Source organism: Podarcis gaigeae (genome assembly GCF_964106915.1).
Source record: "Podarcis gaigeae genome assembly, chromosome: Z".
Lineage (NCBI taxonomy): Eukaryota > Metazoa > Chordata > Lepidosauria > Squamata > Lacertidae > Podarcis > Podarcis gaigeae.
In genome coordinates, this window is record NC_139691.1 from 15,433,666 (window position 1) to 15,459,015 (window position 25,350).

General features: G+C 42.8%; 2 protein-coding genes across 7 annotated transcripts in view; one reads left to right on the plus strand and one right to left on the minus strand.

Moving 5' to 3' along the window:
* Positions 1–4,737, minus strand: part of TTF1 (transcription termination factor 1) — a 28,589-nt gene extending 23,852 nt beyond the window's left edge. Inside the window, exon 1 of one of the 2 annotated variants that reach the window (XM_083721369.1) lies at positions 4,612–4,737. The gene's annotated coding sequence lies outside the window, so the exon portion shown is untranslated. The remainder of the gene's footprint in view (positions 1–4,611) is intronic. The other variant, XM_083721370.1, reaches the window with a different exon arrangement.
* The window catches only part of LOC310836274 (putative helicase senataxin), a 55,999-nt gene that overhangs the window by 1,129 nt on the left and 29,520 nt on the right, over positions 1–25,350 (plus strand). For 3 of the 5 annotated variants that reach the window (XM_083721266.1, XM_083721267.1, XM_083721270.1), the window contains exons 2-8: positions 4,439–4,616; positions 14,749–14,947; positions 15,631–15,740; positions 17,837–18,056; positions 19,052–19,171; positions 23,214–23,385; positions 25,157–25,247. In XM_083721266.1, the coding sequence (XP_083577392.1) occupies positions 4,440–4,616; positions 14,749–14,947; positions 15,631–15,740; positions 17,837–18,056; positions 19,052–19,171; positions 23,214–23,385; positions 25,157–25,247 (1,089 nt within the window). In that variant the 5' untranslated portion in view covers position 4,439. Of the gene's footprint in view, positions 1–4,438; positions 4,617–14,748; positions 14,948–15,630; positions 15,741–17,836; positions 18,057–19,051; positions 19,172–19,885; positions 20,390–23,213; positions 23,386–25,156; positions 25,248–25,350 lie in introns of those variants that run through there. The other 2 variants (XM_083721269.1, XM_083721268.1) reach the window with 2 other exon arrangements.

The following is a 25,350-nucleotide window of genomic DNA, read 5'->3' on the forward strand; positions in this document are numbered from 1 at the left end:
CATATTGATTCATATGTTGTTGGTGGGTTATTATTATCACTCCCTGCTTTGTAAGACAGCAGAAATATTGTCAAGGCCACGGGAGGATTAACCCAGGGAACAGGCAATTAATGCGTTCCAAGAATGGGGATGAGGTGAGACAAGAGTTCTGTCCTTGCAGAAAATCCACAGAAAAATACAGCTTAGTGTGTCCAAGTGCTGCACCTCTGCTGTCAGGATCTTACCATTTTGCCATCCAGAGGGGAGTCTCAGGCTACTGAAAGTTTATCTGCTTTCCTTTGCTCTTACCTTCCTCATTCTCTGAATAAAATCCATTTAAGAAACAAGCTTGGTGTCCTTTATTGCCTACTTGAATCAAGAAAAGCTTGGCCAGTTTGCCAGTACAGTAGCACTGTGGCAGAGCAACTGCGTTGCATTCAGAAGGTCCCAGGTTCAATCCTCAGCATCCCCAGGTAAAGCTGGGGAAGTGCCCTGTCTGAAACCCTGGTGAGATGCTGCTGATGGACCAATGGTCTTGTCATGGTATGTGGCAGGTTTCTATGCTCCTATGCTGATGTGTTCTGCAAAAGTAGAGTTTAACTATCAATTATAACTTCATAACGATTTATAAAGTGCCTAAAATCTAAACATTGGATGATGATTAAAATAGGGTTACCAGATGTCCCCTGTTTCCGGGGACAGTCCCCGGATTTTCAAATCTGTTCCCAGACAAATTCTGTCCCTGGAATGTCCCCAGATTTGCAAATCTGTCCCCGGAAAATGTGGCAGCAGCAGCCTCAGCAGCCTGGAGCCAGCCTGGTAGCACAGTTGGCTCTGGCTGGCTTCAGGAGCTGCCCGCTGCCGTGATGCCTGCCATTTTTCCTCGCCACTGCCAAAGTGGAATCAGGGACATCCGGTGGTACAGATCCCCTGCCCCCTTTGTTCTGACTGATCGGGGGAGGGTCGGGAGTTGTGGTTGGCCATTGTCCAGTTTTTTTAAAAAAAACTCTGCGCATTTCTGTTTCACAGGGTGCGAAAGAAGAGCTTTGCACCTTGCCTGGCAGGGAAACCATGTGCCTTGTGCCCCTCCTGGGCAACAGCCGCCTGCCCATAACTCCCGAGCCTCCCCCAAACAAAGGGGGAAAGGGGCAGGAGATTAAGGAAGGCTCAGGTGTCACAGGTGGGTGGCGCGCCGTTGCCCAGTTTTTTAAAAAAAAACACCCTGTGCATTTATGTTTCACAGGGTGCGAAAAAAAGGCTTTGCTCCTTTATACAATATGCATGTGTGCTTGGGCACAGTGTCTTTTGCCTCACCATCCCCACTACTGACTCCCTGTTGCTACTCAGCTTAAAAAAAAAATGTCCCCGGATTCACTGAAAAAAATCTGGTAACCATAGATTAAAAAGAACGAACCATGCCCATACACTTAGTCTTAAAAAATACCTACCCATCAGGAAGAGTAAGGACGTCAAAAGGAGATGCAGATACAGAGTTATGGCTTGGGATAAGAATTCTGCTGTTTAAATAATGGCAATGCAGGAAAGGTGTAGTTGTAGTGTCCCTGCACCTAGGCTGTGGAATTCCCTGATAATATTTAGGATGCACCATCAGCACTTTGTTTTAAATGCCTGCATTGAACATAGCCAAATTCATAATTTTATCGCTCAGTTCCTTTGTTACGGCATATCACTGTACAGGTGCTTGCTTTTATGCTGTTCTACAGATGTGACTGCCACCTTGTTGATTTGTGCAGTACGCCTGTAAAATAAATGTATTGGGAGGTAGCAGGTTACAAAGAACAGGAAAGAAGTGAGTCAGGGACAGTAGTATTAGGAAGTAATCTGTGAGTAAGCAAAGAAAAAAATGAATTTGGCAGAGTGAAAGCAAATGGGAAAAAAACCAAAGTAACAAATTTGGCTCATCTGCTTTAATGTGTATTTGGGGTAGACATTTATATTTTATTGTGGGAGATTTTAATTGCCTTAAAGCAAGATTATCCAAAGGGACACGGGTGGCCCTGTGGGTAAAACCTCAGTGCTTAGGACTTGCTGATCGTAAGGTCGGTGGTTCAAATCCCCGTGGTGGGGTGAGCTCCCGTCGTTCGGTCCCAGCTCCTGCCCACCTAGCAGCTTGAAAGCCCCCCTAAGTGCAAGTAGATAAATAGGTACCGCTTTATAGCGGAAAGGTAAACGGCGTTTCCGTGTGCTGCGCTGGTGCTGGCTCGCCAGTTGCAGCTTCGTCACGCTGGCCACGTGACCCGGAAGTGTCTTTGGACGGCGCCGGCTCCCAGCCTCTTAAGCAAGATGAGCGCGCAACCCTAGAGTCAGACACGACTGGCCCGTACGGGCAGGGGAACCTTTACCTTTAAGATTATCCAATAATAGTAATAATAATAATTTATTATTTATACCCCGCCCATCTGGCTGGGCCTCCCCAGCCACTCTGGGCGGCTTGCATAAAAACCAAAAATACAGTAAAATATCACACGTTAAAAACTTCCCTGAACAGGGCTGCCTTAAGATGTCTTCTGAATGTCAGGTAGTTGTTTATCACTTTGACATCTGCTGGAAGGGCGTTCCACAGGGTGGGCGCCACTACCGAGAAGGCCCTCTGCCTGGTTCCCTGTAGCTTTGCTTCTCGCAATGAGGGAACCGCCAGAAGGCATTCGGTGCTGGACCTCAGCGTCCGGGCAGAATGATGGGGGTGGAGACGCTCCTTCAGGTATACTGGACCGAGGCCGTTTAGGGCTTTAAAGGTCAGCACCAACACTTTGAATTGTGCTCGGAAACATACTGGGAGCCAATGTAGGTCTTTCAAGACCGGTGTTATATGGTCTCGGTGGTCGCTCCCAGTCACCAGTCTAGCTGCCGCATTCTGGATTAGTTGTAGTTTCCGAGTCACCTTCAAAGGTAGCCCCACGTAGAGTGCATTGCAGTAGTCCACGCGGGAGATAACCAGAGCATGCACCACTCTGGCAAGACAGTCCACAGGCAGATAGGGTCTCAGCCTACGTACCAGATGGAGCTGGTAAACAGCTGCCCTGGACACAGATTTGACCTGTGCCTCCATGGACAGCTGTGAGTCCAAAATGACTCCCAGGCTGCGCACCTGGTCCTTCAGGGGCACAGTTACCCCATTCAGGACCAGGGAATCCTCCACACCTGCCCGCCTCCTGTCCCCCAGAAACAGCACTTCTGTCTTGTCAGGATTCAACCTCAATCTGTTAGCCGCCATCCATCCTCCAACCGCCTCCAGACACTCACACAGGACCTTCACTGCCCTCACTGCTTCTGATTTAAAAGAGAGGTAGAGCTGGGTATCAAAAAGCAGTGAACAGTTTGTGTATTAAGGTTCCATAACTAAAGCTGAAGTTTGGGCACCCCTTCACTTGTGATCTTGTGCAGTTGATTTATCACTCCAAATTTATAAGCTGCTTCTCCTCCCCAAAAGGAAGCTTTGGAGCTAAAACATTAACCAAACTACTGGGCATAATAGCAGTTAATATTCATTGTAAAACTTCCTTAAATTGCATTGCGAAGGCAAATATTAATAAAAGTGTTAATATTCCTCCTGAGCGCAAACTAGGGTGTGAGACTGCCTGGTTTGTCCTGGGAGCACAATAGGTTGCCAGCACAGAGTTGTGCCTTTATTTTCAAGTGTTGGCAGATTCCTTGCTCATTTTGGCCCTGGATGGGGTTTTTTTTGGGGGGGGTGCGCGCATAATGGTCATGACTGAATGAATACCATCAAATCAATTTACATCTTAATGTTTGGCAAAATAAACAGCTGATGTACCAGTCTTAAGCATCTGTAGTTCAGGGCCACCATGATGGTCACCAGAGTGCTTATCTCTTCCCTGTTTCTGAAAACCAGCAACAACTCTGATGCAGGGAGCCATTTATTTTTGGCAAATATTTATGCTTTAACACAACCTACAGTATGTTGTGTTGCCTTGTCAGGCAGGAAGCTGGGAGATAGATGTATGTGGGGTGTGTGTAAAAGTTACATTGACACAATAAGTCATTCGGTCACAAAATATTGATAGTTATTGTATGTACAGATGTGAACCTGTATAGTGGAGCTTCCCCCTGAGGTAACTGAGGAGGGGCTGTAGCTCAGTGATGGAGCTGCACCCACTTTGCATGCAGACAGTACAAGGTTCAGTCCCCAGCATCTCCAAGTAGGGCTTGGAATTGCCCCCTGTTGGGCTGATTTGGCAAGCTCATTTATGTTCTTATGCCAGGCTTGGTAATAATAATAATAATAATAATTAATAATAATAATTTATTATTTATACCCCGCCCATCTGGCTGAGTTTCCCCAGCCACTCTGGGCGGCTCCCAATCAGTGTTAAATAGGCAACTTTCTGTGTTACTGAACTTGGCTCAGGTCATTTTTGTGTTCATGTTTTTAAATAATTCAAACAATAATTTCTCTTATTTTTGTGTTTATCTGCAGAATGGAGACGTGCTGTTGGTGCACCCCTACTGATTCGGTTATCACCACCTTAAAGAACTATGCCCATTCTTTACTGCCTCCAGAAAAAATTGCTGCAGCCAATGAAGACCTTTGTTACTGTTTGGAGTGTGTGGATGAGTATCATACAGTGAAGGAAGATTTGTCATCCTTACATGAGGTAATTTGCTTTCATTTATAGGCCACCATATCCTGGCTGTGTTGGGGTTAACAGATGACAGAGACAGTCAAAGCAGATTTAGGTAGGCAGAAGACCAGTAGTTATTGGTTTAGAGATGGGGAGCACAATTCACCTGGTGGGAGAGATGGGCGCTGATGTTGTCAGGTGACTCATTTTCCCCTGCCCTATGTGATGAGCAGCACTTTAAAGCCCCAACAACAAAATGTTGGGGCTGCCAAACAAATCTCTATCTTCCAAATGATGAACACTGCTTTCAGTTCTAAGTTAGTCACTCATGCCCATTAATTTAACGGGGACCAGCTCAGATCGAATACAATCCACTGTAGGGGTTTTGAAGTTGAATTCACAAGGTGGCTGCAGCAACTATGAAAGTAAATTATCTGCAGTTGATTTACTTTGGAACTGAGTCTTTCTTTGTGTAAAATAAAAAAGTGGTCTGCAAATCCTTTTCTTTGCCTTGTTGCTCTGTCTCTATGTCCTTAAAAATAAAGTCCTTTGTTCCTCTAGTTCTGAAAACAAATTTCAGATTAACTGTTACTGTTTAGACTTTCAAGTGGTGTTCACTGCTTGTTTTGTCTCTTTCCTTTGGTGTAAATCAAAATCTGAATTGCACAGAGAATGATATAACAAAGTCTATACAAGTGTTTTTACCAGCTGCAGACTTTGGAGGGTACACCCCCCACCCATATTTTTTCTTACCTCTGTCGTGTCCTTCTGTTTTATACTTTTGAATGCTTACCCTGTTGTAATTAAACTCTAGTTCCCATTTATGGTATATACGGAAGACAGCCCTGGGTCTTTTGACCCTTTAATTATTTCTCTTTTCTCTCCTATAAAAACTATGCAAGACGCTTTCTTTTAAAGTTTAAATACCAAATAATTTTTACTTTAGTGTACTTGCTGTTGCAGATAAAAATATACAACGCAGGTGGATGCTAATACGGCTTACATAGGTTACACTGCCACAGACTAACTAATCAAGGCAGACAGTAGCACAACATAACATACCTGATGCTGTAACAGTTAAGACTGTTCTACTAACTGTCATAGAGTTCTACAGCTCTTGCAATTAACCCTTTACATATGCATTTTGGATGCTAACATCCCACATATTGAACCCTTAGGAAGAGTTTTTGTTCATTACATTCTGACATGTCACTCTTTTTTGCTCTTCTTTTTTGAATAACTTTTTACTAGGCTTTGGAATAATACATGATGCATATAAATAGACAAAGTCATCACATGTCACTTGTTTATCACAAAAATAGCATAATGTGCAGTAATATCTACAACATATGATTCATCATTAGTGGTCAGTGTATAGTTTCTTGGTTCGTGAATTGGTTAAAACAAAAGCAAAGGGGAAACAGTACAGAGTAGAGTTAAAAAATATTTAACATTGTATTGCCAAACATCCAATCAGGAACCCTTGCGGTTGTGCTTAGATTACCGTATTTTTTGCTCCATAAGACGCTCCTGACCATAAGACGCACCTAGTTTTTAGAGGGGAAAAGCAAGGAAAAAAATATTCTGCGCAGAGCATGTAAGCGGCTTTCACTTTGCTTGCTTAAAACCCTTCCATCCCTCCTCCCTCTTCGCTGAGAAGCCAGAGAGCAAGCTGCGCAGCTCTCGCTGAAGCCAGCAGAGCAAGAGCGATAGCTGCGCAGCGCCTCTTGTTCTGCTGGCTTCCCAGCAAAGCGGGAGGAGGGACGAAAGGGAGCCCTTACAAGGGAGCGTTGAGCAGAGCCTGGCAGCGGCTCTTGCTGGCTTTTCTAGGAGGTGTGGGAAGGGACAGAGGGCAGCCCGTCAGTCCCTTCTCCCTCCTCGGGGAAAAGCCCCCAAAAGCTGTACACACGCTCCATGCGACTCTTTAAAGGGAGCGCTGAGCAGAGCCTCCTGCCTGCATTCACTCCATAAGACGCACACACATTTCCCTTTACTTTTTAGGAGGGAAAAACTGTGTCTTAGGAAGCGAAAAATACAGTATCATGCTACTTTAACATTATCAATGAAACAATAAAAAGTTTTGGTGTACAGTGGTACCTCGGGATGCGAACGGGATCCGTTCTGGAGCCCCGTTCGCATCCTGAACAGAGTGTAAGACGTGATAGTGCGTCTACGTGGGTCATGTTTTGCCGCTTTTGCGCATGCGTGTGATGTCATTTTGAGCGTCTGCGCATGCCTGAGTGGCGAAACCCAGAAGTAATGCGCTCCGTTACTTCCGGGTTGTTGCGGAGTGCAACCCGAAAGCGCTCAACCTGAAGCACATTCAATCCAAGGTATGACTGTATTGACGAATTTGGGAGGGGGAGTTCAAAGTGAAGATGATTACCGTATTTTTCGCCCTATAAGACGCACTTTTTCCCCTCCAAAAATGAAGGGGAAATGTGTGTGCGTCCTATGGGGTGAATGCAGGCTTTCGCTGAAGCCTGGAGAGCGAGAGGCTTCGGTGCGCACCGACCCCTCTCGCTCTCCAGGCTTCAGGAAGCTATCCACAAGCCTTGCGTGCCTGGCGGTAGGTCCCGCCAGGCGCGCAAGGCTTGCAGGCAGCAGCCTGCATCCCGAAACACGGGGCGAGCTGCGGAGCCCGCCCCGTGCTTCGGGCAGATGTCGGCAAGCCTTGCGTGCTGGGCTCGCAAGGCTTGCAGACAGCAGCTTGTTCTGGGGGCTGGGGTCGGGGGAAGCTTGGGCTTCCCCCGCGCCAGCCCCGCTCCGCGCCTGGGGGGAAATAAAAAAACTAGGTGCGTCCTATGGGGCAAAAAATATGGTACATTTAAATTTAAATTGTAAGTGTACTTATTTAGTCTGTATTTCTTGGTCTGACAGTGGTATACAGTCATACCTCATATTACGTTTGCTTCATGATACGTTTTTTCAGGTTTTATTCAGGTGTCAGGTTGTGTCCCGCAGTGACCCAGAAGTACTGGAGAGGGTTACTTCCAGGTTTCGCCGCTCGCACATGCGCAGACGTGCAAAATGACGTCACGCATATGTGCAGAAGCGGCGAATCACAACCCTCATGTGCGCAGACATGCCAGTGTGGGTTGCATTCTATTCATGTTGTGAACGGGCTTCCAGAACGGATCCTGTTCGCAACCAGAGGTACCACTGTATTTCTGTTACAAAAGTCACATAACTGGTATAGACCTTCTGCTCTCTATCTGGCCACATAAAATTGTCAAGAAGTGTTGTGAAATTGTGGGTGGGAGGCAAGGGCTGCCAGAGGGGACAGTGCTGGAGTTAGGAGTCCTGCCTTCGCTTTCCATGCATTAAGAATGGTTTGTGTGGATCAAATATGAACTTTTGGAATGGTTCTAAATGTTAAAGGGTGCGCTGAGGTTAGAATTTCCTCAGTTACTTCTGTTTTCAATTGAATAGGGTTGCCATATATCAAGAGGTAAGAATCGAGACAAAATAAGTTGTTTTTTTGGCGACCATCTGTCCCACCCCGGCCATCAGCCGCCGCCAGAGCCCCAACTGCCCACGCCAGAGCCCAAACCAGAGCCTAAGCTGCCCGCTCCAGAGCCCAAACCAGAAACAGCCCAGGTTGTCTGTGCCAGACCCCAGAGCACAAGCTAGAGCCCAGGCTGCCACAGCCAGAGCCTGAAACTGAGCTCAGACCATCTGTACCAGAGCCTGAGCACAAACCAGAGTCCAGACCAACCACGCCAGAGCCCAAATATAAACCCAAGCCTCCATGCACAAAAAAGTAAATACAATAAAATAAAACCAACCCCCCCAAACCTGGACAATTGCTGTAACTTGTAAACATTTCCCTTGATGGGGATGTAGGCCCCCCAAAAGAGGACATATATAGGATTTCCTGGACATATGGCAAGCCTACAATTGATGCCATTGTTTTGAGGTATCATCTAAAATAAAAGGGATGGCATGTTTTACATGGTTAGCAATAAAATATAGTATCAGGTTTGGGGTGCCCCTGCCTCCTCTTACTGGGAGTTTGGCATTTATTCTGGTTTGGTGTTTTTTTTTGCACTTTTGTTGAGTGAGATCCAAGTGGGTTAGTGATTGGAATAGAAATGGCAGTTTTGGTAGAATCACCATTTTTACCATTACTAATTTGTCTAGGATAAAATGGGGTTTATTCTATTGTGTGTGTTTTTGTCAAATTCTGAATTGTCCACAGATATCCACAGGAGGATACTTTGTCAATAGAGTCTGTTAAGGTTTCTTGTTATAATTATTCCTAAATAGCTAAGCTTTCTGTGAGAGAGTCTATCTACTGCCTGTGAGTTTTGTGAAAGCTTTTTGGTTGGGTGGTACACTGAAGCATAAATCTTCACATTTTGAGAATTTAACATGCAGACCTGATTGTGTTGCAAAGCTGTGAAGCTTTCAAAATATTGCTGCTCCTGTCTTCAAGGTCAGGTGTCATTATCTTTAAATCATCAGCAAATAGTCCAGTCGTATAGTTTTGTTTTCCAATTAGGACTTCCTTGACACCTGGTGTTGTTCTGAAGTATATAGTTAATGGTTCTAAAGCTAGGATGAACAAAAAAGGGAGAGATTGGACAGCCTTGCATTGTTCTTTGAATCCCCACTAAGGATGAATTTATATTATTTATTTCTACTGTAGTGGAAGCTTCAGAGTATATTTGTTTCAAAATTTGTATGAATTTGGGGCCAAATTGCATTTTAGAAAGGACTGCCTGCAAGTAGTCGCATTTCAGACATTCAAAGGCCTTGAGGATGTCTAACGCCATGACTACCAGTGGGAAGGTTGTCTGTCTACTATGTTGACAGCTTTTTGATAGGTCCGGTGATGTTTCAATGAAGGACAAAACCAGCTTGGTCTCAGGCTTAGTCTGGGGCTATTAGTTTGTGTAACAATGTCTTAATCCTGTTGACTTCCACTCATGTAACAATTTCATAATCAGACAAATTGGCTAAAAAGATTCTACTTTTTGGTGGTCTTTAAATGGTTTTGGGATAGCTATAATCTTGGTGTGGTACCATATTTTGGTGATAGGTGCTCCTCTCATTAGGTCATTAAATAAGAGGACCATATATGATGATGTTTCTTTGAATTGTTTATAAAGCTCAAAAGCTTAGAAGTGAAGCCACCAGGTCCTGGGACTTTATGTGGTTTCAGTTTTTTAAGAACATTGTCAATTTCTTCTAGGGACATGGGGCTATCTAAAAAAGGTTTTCTCATGAGTTAGTGAGGGTATAGGTAAGTTTTCTAATAATTGTGGATATCTTTTGAGGGGAGATTATGAGGTATATAATTTAGTATGAGGAGGGGGTAGATGCCTTTAAAAGAGATGGTTTTAGTGCCTTTTTAATACTGTGTACTCCTGACAGAATTTATTTCTTTTTAAGTCTGTTCGCTGAAAGTCTAGTCTTCCCTCCATAGTCATAAAAGTATTGTTTCATGTATAAGAGGTTGACCATTGTACTACTATTTCCAGTGAGCTTATTTCTCATCTCTCTTGTTAAAATACTATGAGGAGGTGTTTTGACTATGATTCCAGAGGGTGGCAGCATGGTTCTGTCTTTTGAGGCATTAGCTACCCTCCCAGTTTGGTGTCACCTGAAAATTGAATAAGCATGCCTTCAATTCATTTATAAATATATTGAGCAACTGTCACAGGGCAGAACCCTTCAGCACCCTACTTGTCACTTTTTTCCAGGAAGAGAAGGAACCTCGGGTTTGGTCACTTAATCAGCTACAAATCCACCTAACAGTTACCCCATCTACCCCACATTTTACTAGCTTCTCCACAAGAATATCATGTGACACTTTGTCAAAATCCTTACAGAAAGCAAGATACACTACATCGAGAGCATTCTATTGATCCTCTAAGCTTGTACCTCTATTAAAATAAGAGAGAGATTCGTCTGGCATGACTTGTTCTTAAGAAACTAACGCTGGTCTTGGTAATCACAGATTTCTTTTTTAACTGAAAACAGACTGGCTGTTTAATTATCTGTTCAAAGGCCTTTCTTGGAATCAGTGTCAAGCTGTCTGGTTGGCAGTTACTGACTGGTCAGTATTTTTTTTCCTTTTTGAAGATGGTGACAATATTTGCCCTCCTCCACCGTGGGAGCAGCTCATTGGGCCCTGGGAGTCTGAATTCATTTAAAGTAGCTAGGTGTTCTTTTACCACCTCTTTTCCTATCTGGGGCTTCAGCTCTCTTCTTGCATTTCCCCCCCTCTTTTTTATGCCATGCATAATTTTATATACTTCTGCCATCTTTTCTCTAAACTAAAAAGTCCCAAATTTTGCATCCTTTCTTCATAAGGGAATTGCTCCATCACCTTGATCACTTTAGTTGTCATTGTCTGAGCATTTTCCAACTCCGCAGTATGAGAATTTGAGCTGAGACAACCAGAACTGTGCACAGTATCCCAAATGTGGTTGCATTGTAGATTTGTTTTTATGTGCTTGGATTTTTCTTTCTCATGTAATGGACGATTTCCAGAGAGGTTGCCATGTTAATTTATTGCAGCCTAAACAACAAATTCAAGGGACGCGGGTGGCGCTGTGGGTAAAATAAATGTATTGGGAGGTGGCAGGTTACAAAGAACAGGAAAGAAGTGAGTCAGGGACAGTAGTATTAGGAAGTAATCTGTGAGTAAGCAAAGAAAAAAATGAATTTGGCAGAGTGAAAGCAAATGGGAAAAAACCAAAGTAACAAATTTGGCTCATCTGCTTTAATGTGTATTTGGGGTAGACATTTATATTTTATTGTGGGGAAATTTTAATTGCCTTAAAGCAAGATTATCCAAAGGGACACGGGTGGCGCTGTGGGTAAAACCTCAGTGCTTAGGACTTGCTGATCGTAAGGTCGGTGGTTCAAATCCCCGCGGTGGGGTGAGCTCCCGTCGTTCGGTCCCAGCTCCTGCCCACCTAGCAGCTTGAAAGCCCCCCTAAGTGCAAGTAGATAAATAGGTACCGCTTTATAGCGGAAAGGTAAACGGCGTTTCCGTGTGCTGCGCTGGTGCTGGCTCGCCAGTTGCAGCTTCGTCACACTGGCCACGTGACCCGGAAGTGTCTTCGGACGGCGCCGGCTCCCGGCTTCTTAAGCGAGATGAGCGCGCAACCCTAGAGTCGGACACGACTGGCCCGTACGGGCAGGGGTACCTTTACCTTTTTTAAACAACAAATTTCTTGGTCTTTAGGTGCCATAAGGCATTGAGGGTTATTGGTGCAGTTTTTGTATTTCTTGTATCTGCCAGCATTTAGCATTTCTGTTGTATTGCTTCCTTTTCTGCGTGACTTAAAACTTACACATCCTTTCAGCATTACTTAGCCTTGTCAGTGGCCCCGACTTATAAAATGACCTGTTATCTTTTGCCCTGACCTTCCAGAAACAGGGCCATATAATCTTTTCTGAAAACTGGCACAGCACAATGGAGAAATATAAACAGTCATTGATAATTCAAGTGTGGCTGAAAACTAAAAATGGCCAAGGATATGTTTTGGCTGGCTCCTGAATGCAATCAATGTACAACACTACTGTATTTGCTAATCCTGAGCTCCATCCTGCTTTGACCCTCCATTTGCAACATTTCTGTGCTCCCATAACTTTTAAATCTATTTTCTTAATTTAAAAATCTCCCCTGCAGCTACCAGTTGGATCACTGGTCTCTGTAGCTCAGTATTGTGTACACCAACCGGCAGCTGCTCTCCAGGCTGCTCTCCAGGGTTTTAGACAGGGAGTTTCTCCCAGCCCTGCCTGGAGATGCCACTGGGGACTTAACCTGGAACCTTCTGCATGCAAAGCAGCTGCTCTAGCCCTGAGCTGCAGCCCTTCAACTTGCAGGCCCTCAGTCTGGACCTCTTTGAGGTGGAATCCACATGTATTTGGGGGTGAGGGAAGCAAAGGTTCATAAGGAATCATGGAGACACATGGTAAAAAGGTACCCCTGCCCGTACGGGCCAGTCGTGTCCGACTCTAGGGTTGCGCGCCCATCTCACTTAAGAGGCCGGGGGCCAGCGCTGTCCGGAGACACTTCCGGGTCACGTGGCCAGCGTGACGAAGCTGCTCTAGCGAGCCAGCAGCAGCGCAGCACACGGAGACACATGGTAGTAGTGGGCAAAAACTGAGTTTAGAAACTTGGTTTACATACAGGGCTGTCCCTCCTGATTTCTCTCAGCCTCAGTTTTCAGATGTGGGAAAATACAAGATAGGTGGGCTAGGCTTTTGGCCCAGCTATGGAACCAGCTATGGAATAATAGCCCAGTGTCAAGAAGATACATGGCTGAGGTGATTCCTGTTAAGCATCACCAGTCTCCTCAAAATACATAGGAAATCTTGAGACAGTCTTTAGACAGTCAGGAATTTGAGGTTATAGAGAACAAATGTGTTTTGGGGTTGCTGGGGAATAAAAAAGAGGTTGTGCTCCTGCATTGAAACTCACTTAACTTTTGACCTTTTGAATTTATATGAGCTAACATCCATGTCAGAGAAAAGTTGACAGAGACACCAACAAACTAAATTCCAGCTTAATTTCAAATTAAACATCCAAATCCCAACAATTTATAGCAATTTTATCTTCTTCTTTTTTGCAGCCTGTTCATAGCGGGGCTACTCTGTGTTATGAAACAATTATCGCCCAAAAGAAATCAAACCATTTCTGCTGGGGCTTACCTACTTGCTTCTATGAATAAAGATTTTAGAAAGCGATCTCTTGGGTCTCTAAGGGGCAGGCTAACAGATAATGAGTGATGATTCCAAAACTTTAATAGAGTTCAAATCAGAGCCTCCAATTTCCATGCCATAGAGCATTTGAGTAAGCAGTTGCTACTGAATAGGGCAGGTTCATTCAGCAGCCCTCCCTTATTGTAATAGAATTTCATCCATGTTCCTGTGGTTTTGTGCTTTGACTTTCATGGCCTCCCTATGACACTTCCAAGAGTGGACTTCATTAAAGATTACATTAAAGGTATCTAATCAGCAAGTTTATTCTATAGCTTGCTCATCCAAGCACCATCTAATCCTATTACTGTATTTGCCAAAAATCTTGGTCTTAGAGTAATTTATTAAATAAATAAATAAATAAATAAATAAAATAATTGTAGATGTCATAATGTTTGGTTGCACCAGAAGCAGTTTAGTTATGTTGGGCACAACCCGGGTAAGCTGTATGCAAACACCAGCTCCTTCGGCCTGAAAGTGAAGATGAGCACCGCACCCCATAGTCGAATTTGACTGGACTTAACTGTCCAGGGATCCCTTACCTTTACCTAACCATACTGAAACTGTTAAAACTACAGAATCTCCTTCAGTTGAGATGAGATTCTAAACATTCCTTATCAACTAATCAGAGTCAAAACAGCTGTTTTCCCAGCACCTGTCCTCCAATTAAAATATATGGTTTTTAAGGTCACGTAAAATTAAAACAGATAAAACAGATACATTCCTTGCCTGTATGTTGCAATTAACATTAACAGCCAACTGGCTTCAAAACTGCTCAAAATAAAAACAAATTAAAACAGACTACAGAGCTCAAGGACAAGTAGCTTTGCCATCTTCTCCATTTTATTTCCTTTGTTCTCTGGTGAAGCTCAAACAAAAATATTTTAACTTTTAGTTTCTGTTTTTCACCCGATTAATTTTTCCTGGGTTTCCTACACTGGACTGATTTATGCTAATTTACACCTGAGATTGTACAAATCTATTTCTTGAACTCCTGTTATGAATAGGTAACTGTAATTTTTTTCTTTTTCTCCATTACTTGGAAAGACAAGGGGCAGAATTGTCTCAAGAATATGTAATTTTACATAATGTAGTTTTGATTTCATTTATGTTATATCATTGTGAGTTATACTTCCATATCCTGGAATGCAGTCATTGTTTGTGATATATTAAAAAAAATAAAATCCTTTCCGGATGCTACTACTTGCCCATTTAAGCCTCTTAAACAGAGATCTTTCCCAGTCTGTTTCTCCTTTGGAATTGTTTTTACATCTTTTAAGTGTTTCATTGCATCCATGTCTGGTGATCTGGGACTCTTTTGGGATGAAGAGTGGGAATGTTTTAAAATAAATAATAATCTGTAGATTCTATTTTCAGCTAGCATCTTTAGAGTTAGTTACTGCAATCTCTGTTCTAGAATTCTGTAGTTATTTTCTAATTACAGATCCTGTGGAATCTTGAAACCACTCGTCTTATTGCCCATTTTGAGAAATCAATGCCGAAGGAAGATGATGACAGCAATTCGCTGGACTGTGATGTGGGGGGAAAGGTGCAATGCCTGAATTCTGACATCGAGAAAAAACTTAGAGTGCCATTGTTGGAAATACTGAAATACCCCTACCTGTTGCTTCATAAACGCCTCAGTGAGTATCTTGAGGCACCTGAATTTGATCTGGTTCTCCCTTGCATAGTAGCTACAGTTTTTGAAAGCAGCTACTGAAACAGGTTGTGACAAATCACTTAGTGGTTGCATTCTCAGGATACGCCAGGAGGTGGTATGTTGACTGGGCTTTTTTGAACTATTTCGCTCCTCAGAAAATCTTGTACACAAAATTCTTATTACTATATTATGTATATTCCATTGCCATCACGAGTGATCAGAAATTGTGGCCTGTGTGGTGTTGCTCACTTGACTTCCTCAAGACATGCATCCCTGCTGTTTACTAAGAACAGGAGGGTAGAATTCTTTTTGTTGCAGAAACCTGTGTATTAACTTTGCTCGAAGGACAAGCTATGGGTTTGTTTTGGCCCAGCCATATAGTAACAAGGTGCCTAGGGAAGGTTTACCAAATCTCTCCTTTGTATGTGTGTGTGGGGGGGGCGTGTTTCATGAAAATGCCGGACAGGTATCTCCCTTAAGAAGCTTTATAGGATAAAACCCTCTGCATAGTGTTGATCTGAACACTATGCAGAGGGTTCCACAGAGTCCATTCCTGTTCTATGAATCTTTAAAAATGGCTTTCATCTTATGCAAGGATCATTTCCCTTCAAATTATGGTTATTCCAGCAGCCCTAACACTTTGTGTTCTCTTTTTTTGAATTGTAGGCACGCTGTTTGTGGATGCTATTTGCAAAATGGAGGCAATCAACTACCCCTGCCAGGTGCTTGGGAAACACCCAGGGGTCTATTTGCTCATGGTACACCCTAATGAAACGGTGAGCTGCTTTAATTTTCTTCTACATTTTCAGTTTTGCTTCCCAGGCTTAAATGTAGGATTAAGCTGCCTTAACCATTGGTCAAGTGAAAGAAAGTCCTTATGCATAGAATTGTAGAGTTGGAAGGGACTCCAAGCGTCACCTAGTCCAACCCCCTGCAATTTCAGCTAAAGCATCCAAGACAGGTGGACATCCAACCTGTTTAAAAACCTCCAAGGAAGGAGAGTCCACCAACTCCCAAGGGAGTCTCTTCCACTGTCAAACAGCTCTCACTGCTAGAAAGTTCTTCCTTATGTTTAGTCAGAATCTCATTTCTTGTAAATTGAAGTCATTGGTACAAGTTCTCCAAGCAGGAGAAAAGCTTGCTCCAGCTCCCACATGACAGCCCCTAAGATATTTGAAGATGACTATCTTCTCTCCTGTCTCCTCTTGTCCAAGCTAAACATACCCAGCTACTTCAACCACTCCTTATAAGGCTTGGTTTCCAGACCCTTGATCATCTTGGTTGCCCACTGTATACATTTCAGCTTGTCAATATCCTTTTTAAATTGTGGTGCCCAGAACTGGACGCAATATTCCAGTTATAGTCTAACTAAGGGAGAATAGAGTTGTGCCTGTACTTCCCTTGAATTGAACACTACACTTCTGTTGATGTAGTCTAGAACAGTATTCCCTCTTTGTTCTGCTGAATCACAGTACTGACTCGTGGTCTACTAAGACCCCTAGATATGTACCACTGGCAAGCCAGGTGTCCTTCCATCATATATTTGTGCAGCTGGTTCTTCCTGCCTAAAGTGCAGAACCTTACCCTGGTCCCTACTGAAATTCATTTTGGAAGTTTGGACCCAGTTCTCCAATCTGTTAAGGTCCTCTTGAATTTTGATTCTTTTTAAGTGGCATTAACTACCCCTCCCAGTTTGGTGTCATCTGCAAATTGGATGAGCAGCGCCTCAATTCTTTCTTCCAATTCATTTATAAATACATTGAACAGCAAGCCCAGGACAGAACCCTGTGACACCCTATTTGTCACTTCTTTCCAGGATGATGAGGAACCATTATTGAGCACTCTTTGAGTTCAGTTATTCAGCCTGCTGCAAATCCACCTAACTGTTACCTTGTCCAGCCCACATTTTATCAGCTTCTTCACAAGTATATAATGGGAGATTTTGTCAAAAGCCTGACACAAATCTGTATTTTTCAAATTACATTAACAAGTTTGAGAAAACAACAGTTCCAACAATGCTTTCCTTCATAGTTCTAGGAAATAACAAACAAGCTGTTTTGTGTTTTATATATTAATAGAAACACCTTGAACTTGGCCTGGTAACAAACCAACAGGTTGGTCTGTGAGCATGTGTGTTATATGCTGACAAGGTCTCACACCTGTCAGCAGCCATGATGCACTATTCTGCACTAACAGCAGCACAAGGAAAGCCCGACACACATTGCATTAATGCAATATTGAGGCAGCCAAACCTTTATAGGAAGCTTGTTCTTTTCATCAGGCTGAGGGCCTGGCAACAGAAATCTTTGCCTGGTTAAGACCCTTGGGGGGCTACCCTGTGTGAGAAGAAATAAACAAACTTAACTTTTGTAAGTATCTCTGAATTCTCTTTTGGCTAAAGGGTGAGGTATAAAAAAGACTTGTATCTAACTTCTACTTAGAAGAGATTCATTGATATTAACAATCTAAGTTAGTCATGCCCATCAATTTCAATTGGCCTACTCTGCATAGGACTGACACTGGATTCAACCTAAAGTAACATCCTAGTTGTTCTACACTGTTATTAACACAGTTCTATTTTTAGTGATTCCACCCAGGTTTTTTATTTGTTTTTGATAGGTGGTTGTTAAAATATCCCTGTCCCTCATTTTCTGGGATGATTGGTAAGTGAGGAGGCTGTGGAGAAGTCCACGGCCTTCAAGTAAGTTTTCCCTGAAACATATCTACACCGTCTGGTTTGGAATGTGAACCTTTAGGTTAGACTTGGTAACAGTTGTCTTTCACACCAACTTGGCTTCTGCTCCACTTTCCATAACAATGACTGCTCTGATTCCTTACCATAGTAATTAATAATGTCCCTTCAAACCCACAGATGCGTCGATGGGCCATTATGACAGCCAAGAGTCTGGGAAAGGTGGACAGGGACGATTACTATGACATACAGGAAGTGCTCAATTGCTTGCTCAGAGTTATAGAGCTGAACCTCTTTGAAAACGCTTATGTTTATAACCCCACAACAGTTGAGAAGGGTAATCTCATCTTGTTGCCTGACCACCTGTACGATATTACCAGTTACAAAAACTACTGGCTAGGTGAGTAGAAGCAGCTGAGATGGTCTGAAGGGTAAAGGGATTTGGCATGCCCCATTCCACTGGGCATGGTAGCATTGTGGTACAGCAGGAATAGCTAAACTTTTTTTCCTCCTTTTGGTAAGAGCCACATTGGCTCATAACAAATCCTCGGAGGACCTCATGCCAGCAGTGCTCCCAAAACGGGTACGGGGTGAAAGTGGATGCGACCACCATACACACAGCCTCTGCCTCTGTCCCTCCCTAACACACACACACACACACACACACACACAAACATAGGAAGCTACCTTATGCTGACTGACCGTTGGTCTATCCAGCTAATAGTTCACATTGACTGGGGCAGCATCTCTCTCCAGGGGGTGTATTCCAGCCCTCATCCATGAAATCAGGTGCCACAATAAACCTATTAGCCTTCTCTCCCCACACCCAGCTCATCTCTGGCCTTCCAGATGTTTCTGGAGTATGTTTCTCATCCTCTTATTTTTGGACATGCCAGCTGGGGCTGATGCGAGTTGTATACCAATAACACGTGAAGGGCCACAGGTTTGCCCACCCCCCTTTAAGGTGTCGCCAGGCTCCTTTTCCTCCTGTTCCATTTAGAATTAAAACTTTGCTTCCTTAACATTGACTTTGTGGCGCTTAACAGTTGTATATATTATTATGTTTTAATTAAACCATCCCATCCATGTATGTGCAACCTAGCTAACTTCTAAAATAAAGGTTCCTGTCCCAAGGGATGTGTAATGTAAAGCAGGGGTAGCTAACATGGTGCTCCTCATATGTTGCTGGACTCCACCTCCTTAAGCCCCAGTCAATATGGCCTATTGCCAGGGATGGTGTGCTCCCAAACTCTGGAGGACACAGTCTAAAGTTTGAGAGGACTGCAAGCAGGCTCAATTACATTAAGTAGGTTTTAGTTTGGTTATGGATTAAGATTGGGAGTTAAGGCAATGCCCAGTGACAGTTTCTGAACTTTCTAATTTTCATTGTTGTAGGTATATGTATGGTGCTGCTGGTGCTGGATGAGCAAGCCATGGATTCATTGTTGCTTGGCCCAAACAAACAGAACGACTTTATGCAATGCATAATAAATACCCTTAAGAAAGACTCTGATGGTAATTAATTAATAATCTTTTAGGGCAGTGATAAAAGTAAATTAAAAATAGTCTGAATAGCCATAAAACTTGTATGTCAAATAAATTATTTAATGTTCAAATGCTATAGTGCATGATGGCTGATCACTAGTTTCTATGCTTATAAAAAACAGACCTCAAATGTCATTGAAGTTTTGTTTTTCTTATGTGTTTTGCAGTTATTAGGTGAGATCTAACTAAGTCAGTTTAGACACATTGGTTAATGAAAGTTCATTGATTTCATTGGTGTCTAGATTATTAACTGAAGTTTGATATCACCAAATGGGTTTTAGGGGGTTTCTTTTTGGAGAATTAGGTGTCATTTCTTCTGAGGAGGAACAGAAGTCTGTTTGGATGCACCTTATATCTAACTGAAATTGCACAAATTGATATCTGTAACTTGCCTTCCTTTATCCATAATACTTCTGTTTTGGTTGCTACATGATAAATTCAGTTTAAAATGATTACACCCGCCCCCCCATGTGCTTTGGCTCATATTTATCTGCAATGCAATATCTTCTTTCAGCACAGTTGATAAAAGTCATTAGGTTTGCAGACCTTTATTCTTACTGTTGTTTGCTGATAAACGCTGTTGTGTTGAATGGCATTTTCCTGCAGCAGAGAATCCTCACATGGATTGTCCCCCCCCCCCCCATTCCACACTTGCTCTTGCTCCACAGCCAGGAATATGTAGATTAGACAGATCTTACCTCAGTGGGACAGCATTGCCTCCTTTCCTTCCTGCCTTGCTGCTGTGCAGGCCCAGGTCGCAGCTCTACGCTGCTGCCGTTTGCTGCTTGAGGAGAAGCTTTCCTTTCCTTGAGGCACATTTAATTACAGAATTCAACAACAAAAAGGTATGAGTCGTCTCTGAGAGCTCGCAGCCTCCATTTTTGGCCAATTTCTCAGATGAGGAGGCTGGAGGAGCAGAGGCTACCCACAGCAGTGGGGTGGTTTCTCTTGGTGTACCCTCAAGTTTGCCAAGAACTGCATCCCTGGAGCCAGCAGAGGCTGCAGAGGAACAGCCAGCAGAGAAAGCTGAGGCTTTGTAGCAGCTGCCTGGGCCTTGCATTGCCCCGTCATTTAGTGATTGACAGCACAACACTCCACACTGAGTTCAGGCAGGCATTGGCCCAGGGTGCAGGAGCTGGTTTAGTCCCAGTCCCTCAGATGGCATTTCTTGGCTCTCCAGGACCCAAGGTACCTCAGGTTTTGGCGGGAAATAGGGCCTCACGCTTGTTTTCTGCTGAGAGTTTTGCCCACCTGTTGAAGATCCTAAAGATAGATAACTGTGCCCAAGAACACAGGAGCTGGCGGTGGCAGCAGCGGCAAAGGGAGTGTCTAAAGTAAGGACTGTTCCAGTCCTTCAACCCTTTTGGCACCTTTTCCATCTGTTCTCAGTACCTGGGGATAGTCGCTCCTCAGGCCCAGGTAGGCCCAAGTCCTAAAAGGTTTTATACCTTTCAACTTGAGACTATGACTAAATGCTGAGTTCCCCACCGTACCTCTGTATGTTCGATACAGTGGGTACAATGACAGCCAAGGACACAGATGAATTTCCTAGAATTCGGATGATAATAAGACTCCATTTGACCTTCCGGTGGTGCCTATGGCCATGGAGACAGTAGAAGCTAGCGGTACCAGTGAGATGGACAGAGATTCCAGCCCTGGCAAATAGCAGAAGCAGTTCTCACCCAGTTCTAGAGAGACTAGACAGAATCAGCAGGGAGGCAAGAAGTTAACTTAGTCCTGACTAGAGATGTAAAATTTCCGGAAATTTTGAAGCCATGAGGGGAAAAAAAAGTTTTCCCCTCTTTTTCCCCACAAAAAAAATTTGAAGTTTGGGGGGGGGGATTAAAAGTTCAATGTGGAGTAGTTTTACAAATTGCGTGAAACACAGTGTAGGTAAAAGTATTGTGCTTGCAATAAAACATGTAACCACCCCCTTTCCCCCAAAAGCAACAAAAAAAGCAAGAAACCATCAATATAAAAAATAATCAGATTTTCCCCTTAACACCAACAGCAAATAAAGTTAAGATCCACTTCAATATTTAAGCTCCATAGAAGATATACCCTTTGAGTAGTGCTTTTTTAAAAAACAAAAAAGGTGTGTGGAATATTCAAACTATATCAAACTTTTTTTTTTCAATTTTTCTAGAAAAAAACAGCTTCAGAAAAAAGTGGGGGGACGGACACTGGGGTTTCCTCCCCAATTCCCCCCCCCCCAGGCCTTCCCATCTCTACTCCTGACTCCCTAAGCTTCCAGTTTAGTTCATCTGTAACAGTTCTCCTGCTGCAAGGAGATGACAACAGATCAGTGGGTTCTACAAACCACGAGGGAAGGGGATATTCAGGACTTTGCCCACTTACCTCACAACCACTTTGTCATTTCTCTCATGTCCAAAAAGGAGAAAACTCTATGTGGTCCTAGCAACCATTCAGCTTATAATCCATCAATGCCATAGAGCCCATGCCCTGCTACTTGATAATCTTCATAGTCTCAAAGGAGGAGGAGGAAGATTTCAGGGCCATATTGAATTTGAAGAGGGTGAACAGGCACATCTCTCAGACACTGATGCAGCAAGTGACACATTGTTCAACTGGGTGGAGAACTACCTCGCATCTATCACTGAAGAACATGTATTAGGTGCATCCATCAGGGAGGATTGGCAATAAAAGATATTAAGGATGTTAGTAGAATAAGTCAGTGCATATCCTTATTTGGAAAGTATTAGTTAGCTTGAACATGCTTAGATTAGAACACTATATAGATCAAAATTGGAATATTGAAAGAATGTCTCTTTGATAAGCTTAGAGATTAACCTGATGTTACTGTCCTGATGGAAGGTTAGATATGTAAAAAAAAAAGGTTATTATGTAAAATGACCTGTAGGAAAATCTTGACCAGCATATCATGTCATGGCTGATGTAGAATGGACCATGTGGAAATGGTTATATACTTAGCGTCATGTAAGCGGTGTATGGAGAAGTATAAAAGCTGTCTTGAAACCTGTGATTAGCACAGTGCCCACTATTCTATGGGATTGTCCTTTACTGTAGCAAATTTAATAAATAGTATTGTCTTGCTGGAATTCGTTCACTGAGGTCCAGCTCTGAGGGCCTTCTGGTGCTTCCCTCGCTGTGAGAATTGAGGTTACAGGGAACCAGGCAGAGGGCCTTCTCAGTAGTGGAACCCACCCTGTGGAATGCTCTCCCATCAGATGTCAAGGGAATAAACAACTTTCCAACCTTTAGAAGACATCTGAAGGCAGCCCTGTTTAGGGAAGTTTTAAATGTTTGGTGTTTTGTTTTATTTTTAATATTCTGTTGGGAGCTGCCCAGAGTGGCTGGGGAAGCCCAGCCAGATGGGCGGGGTATTGATTGATTGAGTTCCTTACCTGAGAATGAATCTGAGGGATGTTTGAGCAGCTTTGGTACATCCTATCCGAGGATCCCCACCCCCCCGGGCATGGAAATGTGACGTTGGAGCACCAGTGAAGGTCCAGTTTCTGCAGGGGGTGGAGGGGATCCTATGCACCCTGGGGTAGTTTGCATAATTGGCTGTGTGGTTGCACGCATACACTGCTTTTTAGTATTTTCTCTAATTGAATACGTTCTAGTTTGGTGTTGAAACACTCTCTCCTCAGTTCAGTTTAATACAGTAGTACTCTCCTGCTCCAAACATGTGGGCATTCCATCTCCCTAGGCAGCAAAATTTTGCTGCCAGACAGCTGCAGCAGGCAGCATGAAATACTTGCAAGGGACTACAGGTTGCCCATGGATTCAGCATCAAGCCAGTTCCTTAATTTAGCCAGGTTCATTCATTTCATTTGAAGTTTACTCTGAGTAAAACATAATTTGAATACAAACTTGCTCACTGATTTTATGGCAATTCCAGTATTGCTTGATACTGGGTTTTTATTCCCCCCCCCCATGTACTCAACATTTTCATTTTTTAATTTACGTGTTTTCATTGACTAAATATTATTTCCCATCTCAGCGTGTTTTGACTTGTTTGTTTCAGATGAAAGTAACAGTCCCTTCTGGCCTGCACTCCACTGCTTCATGGTGATCCTGGATAAGCTTGGGTCCAAAGTGTGGGGGCAGCACATTGATCCAAGTGAGGCATTTCAAACTATTAACAACAGCGTGAGTTATAATAAAGAAATCGAGAATATTCGCCAAAGGTGCAAGAGGTCAGTCCTTTATCCTTTTATTACAGTTTTTATAATACAGCATTTTGGAAGCCAGTGTGATATCCTTCAATTCTTGCTGAGCAATTGGCTGTTCTGGCTGGGGCTGATGGGAATTGTGCATCAACATGTAACTATATTAGTTACCACTGGATTAAGATTAAACATATTTGATATAGTTTAAATGTTATCTGCAAATCAGTTAAAGGCTTTGCTTAAAATATTTTCAAGTGTTCCAGTTAAAATACCTACCAATAAAACTCACTCACTGTTTAAATTGTAATTTGTTTTTGTTTTTTTGTTTTAGTTCTAATACTAGTTTTTATAAATATATTGTGTTTTGTAGGGATGGTTATCTGTAAAAAGTTAACTACTACATTGATTTTAATCATGAGTTTCTTGATTGGATTTGGGTTGTGTTCATGTATTGTGACACTTTCTAATTTTATGAAATGTGGTTCCTGCAGAAAATATGTCAGTGGAACAGTTTCCATCTAACATCATTGGATGAGCTATGTTGCTCATGCCCATTTTGTGGATGTTGTGGTATTTCTTCCAAAGCCACCTAAGGAGCCTATGACTTAGTGAGGTTGTCTTTCCTGCATTTACAAATCATGGTGCATCCATGGTGTGTCTGTGAACTATGGTTTGTTCCAACATGCCTTAGGTTGTCTCACAGATGAGCAAGCAAACCAGTTTCTTCCTACAGAGCTTAAAACAAGCCATGTTTCATAAACCTACAAGAAATTTTAGTGCCAGATTGGAATCAACCAAAGCAAGCTGTAGTTAGTCAGCTGAGCTGGGTTCCAACTCTGGAAAGAAATTAGTAGAGGAGTTTGACCAGAGGTCGCCCTCCACTGAACTCCCCAAAGACACAGGCTTCCGTTGAAAAGTAGGCCTTTATTAGTACAAATGTACATAGGGTCAGTCTCTTCAAAAATACTGGAGAAGACTGCGCTTTGGGGCTTTCAAACGTTATTTCTACTTCACCAGTCATCAGACTTTCCCATCACAGTTACAACTCATTGACACCATTCTAGACCAACCAGAGATCCTTTTGCTCTTCTGTCTAGCCCATCTCAACCTCCTCATCTTATTATACATTTTTTTAAGGGTAACCTTTTTTAAGGGTGTTTTTGATTAATTTCTCTTATTAGCTGTTTATCAACATCTGTTTTCCATTATCTGTGATTCATTTATCAGGTTAAATATAAGTGCTGCTATGCTTAGCAGTCCTTTCACTATTGCCATACTGATTATCTGCTTACTTTCCTTCAGAGTTCGTTCCCTCATTGTACCAGGTGCACATAACCTCTTAGTTAAATACAATGTTTTTTTCCTTACTAGAAGAGCTTAGTTAATCTTCATACACATATGCGGGATACATAATATGGAGTCCTAAAGGCTCAAAGTGGATTCAAACATGATGAAGAAAAATGGAGATTTCTTCTTTGCAACCATCTGTGGTTTAGAGTTAAATTTGAGTGAAATCCTGATCGCTCTGGCTTAAGTGAATTAGCTTTCACTAAGGCAGTTAGTTTAAGTCTGAGAGCAATTTAAGTACTCTTTATGACAAATGTAACACTATAATTATTTGCATAGTCTTTGGGACTCAGGGTCAGAGGAGGAAATAACATTGACCTTGATTACATATTCTTCTGTTCTGTTCTCTCCCCCCACCCCCAGTAGTCGTGAGCTTTAAGAATGATGTAAACTACACATTTAAATAAATAGCTTTTGGTTTAAATGCTTTGCTTTCTTAATGTTTTCAAAGGACTAGATCTGTGCTGCTATCAGATTGTGAAGATGAAACGGTCACCTGCAGCCAACTGGTGTATGACTACCGCCTAGAAAAGCCACAGAAGGTACCTTGCATGTTGATCTAATTTATTGTCTCCTTCCATGGTTGAAATATGGTTATGGGGGCAGCTCCAGAGTATAGCTGGAGAGAAGAATCAAACCACATCT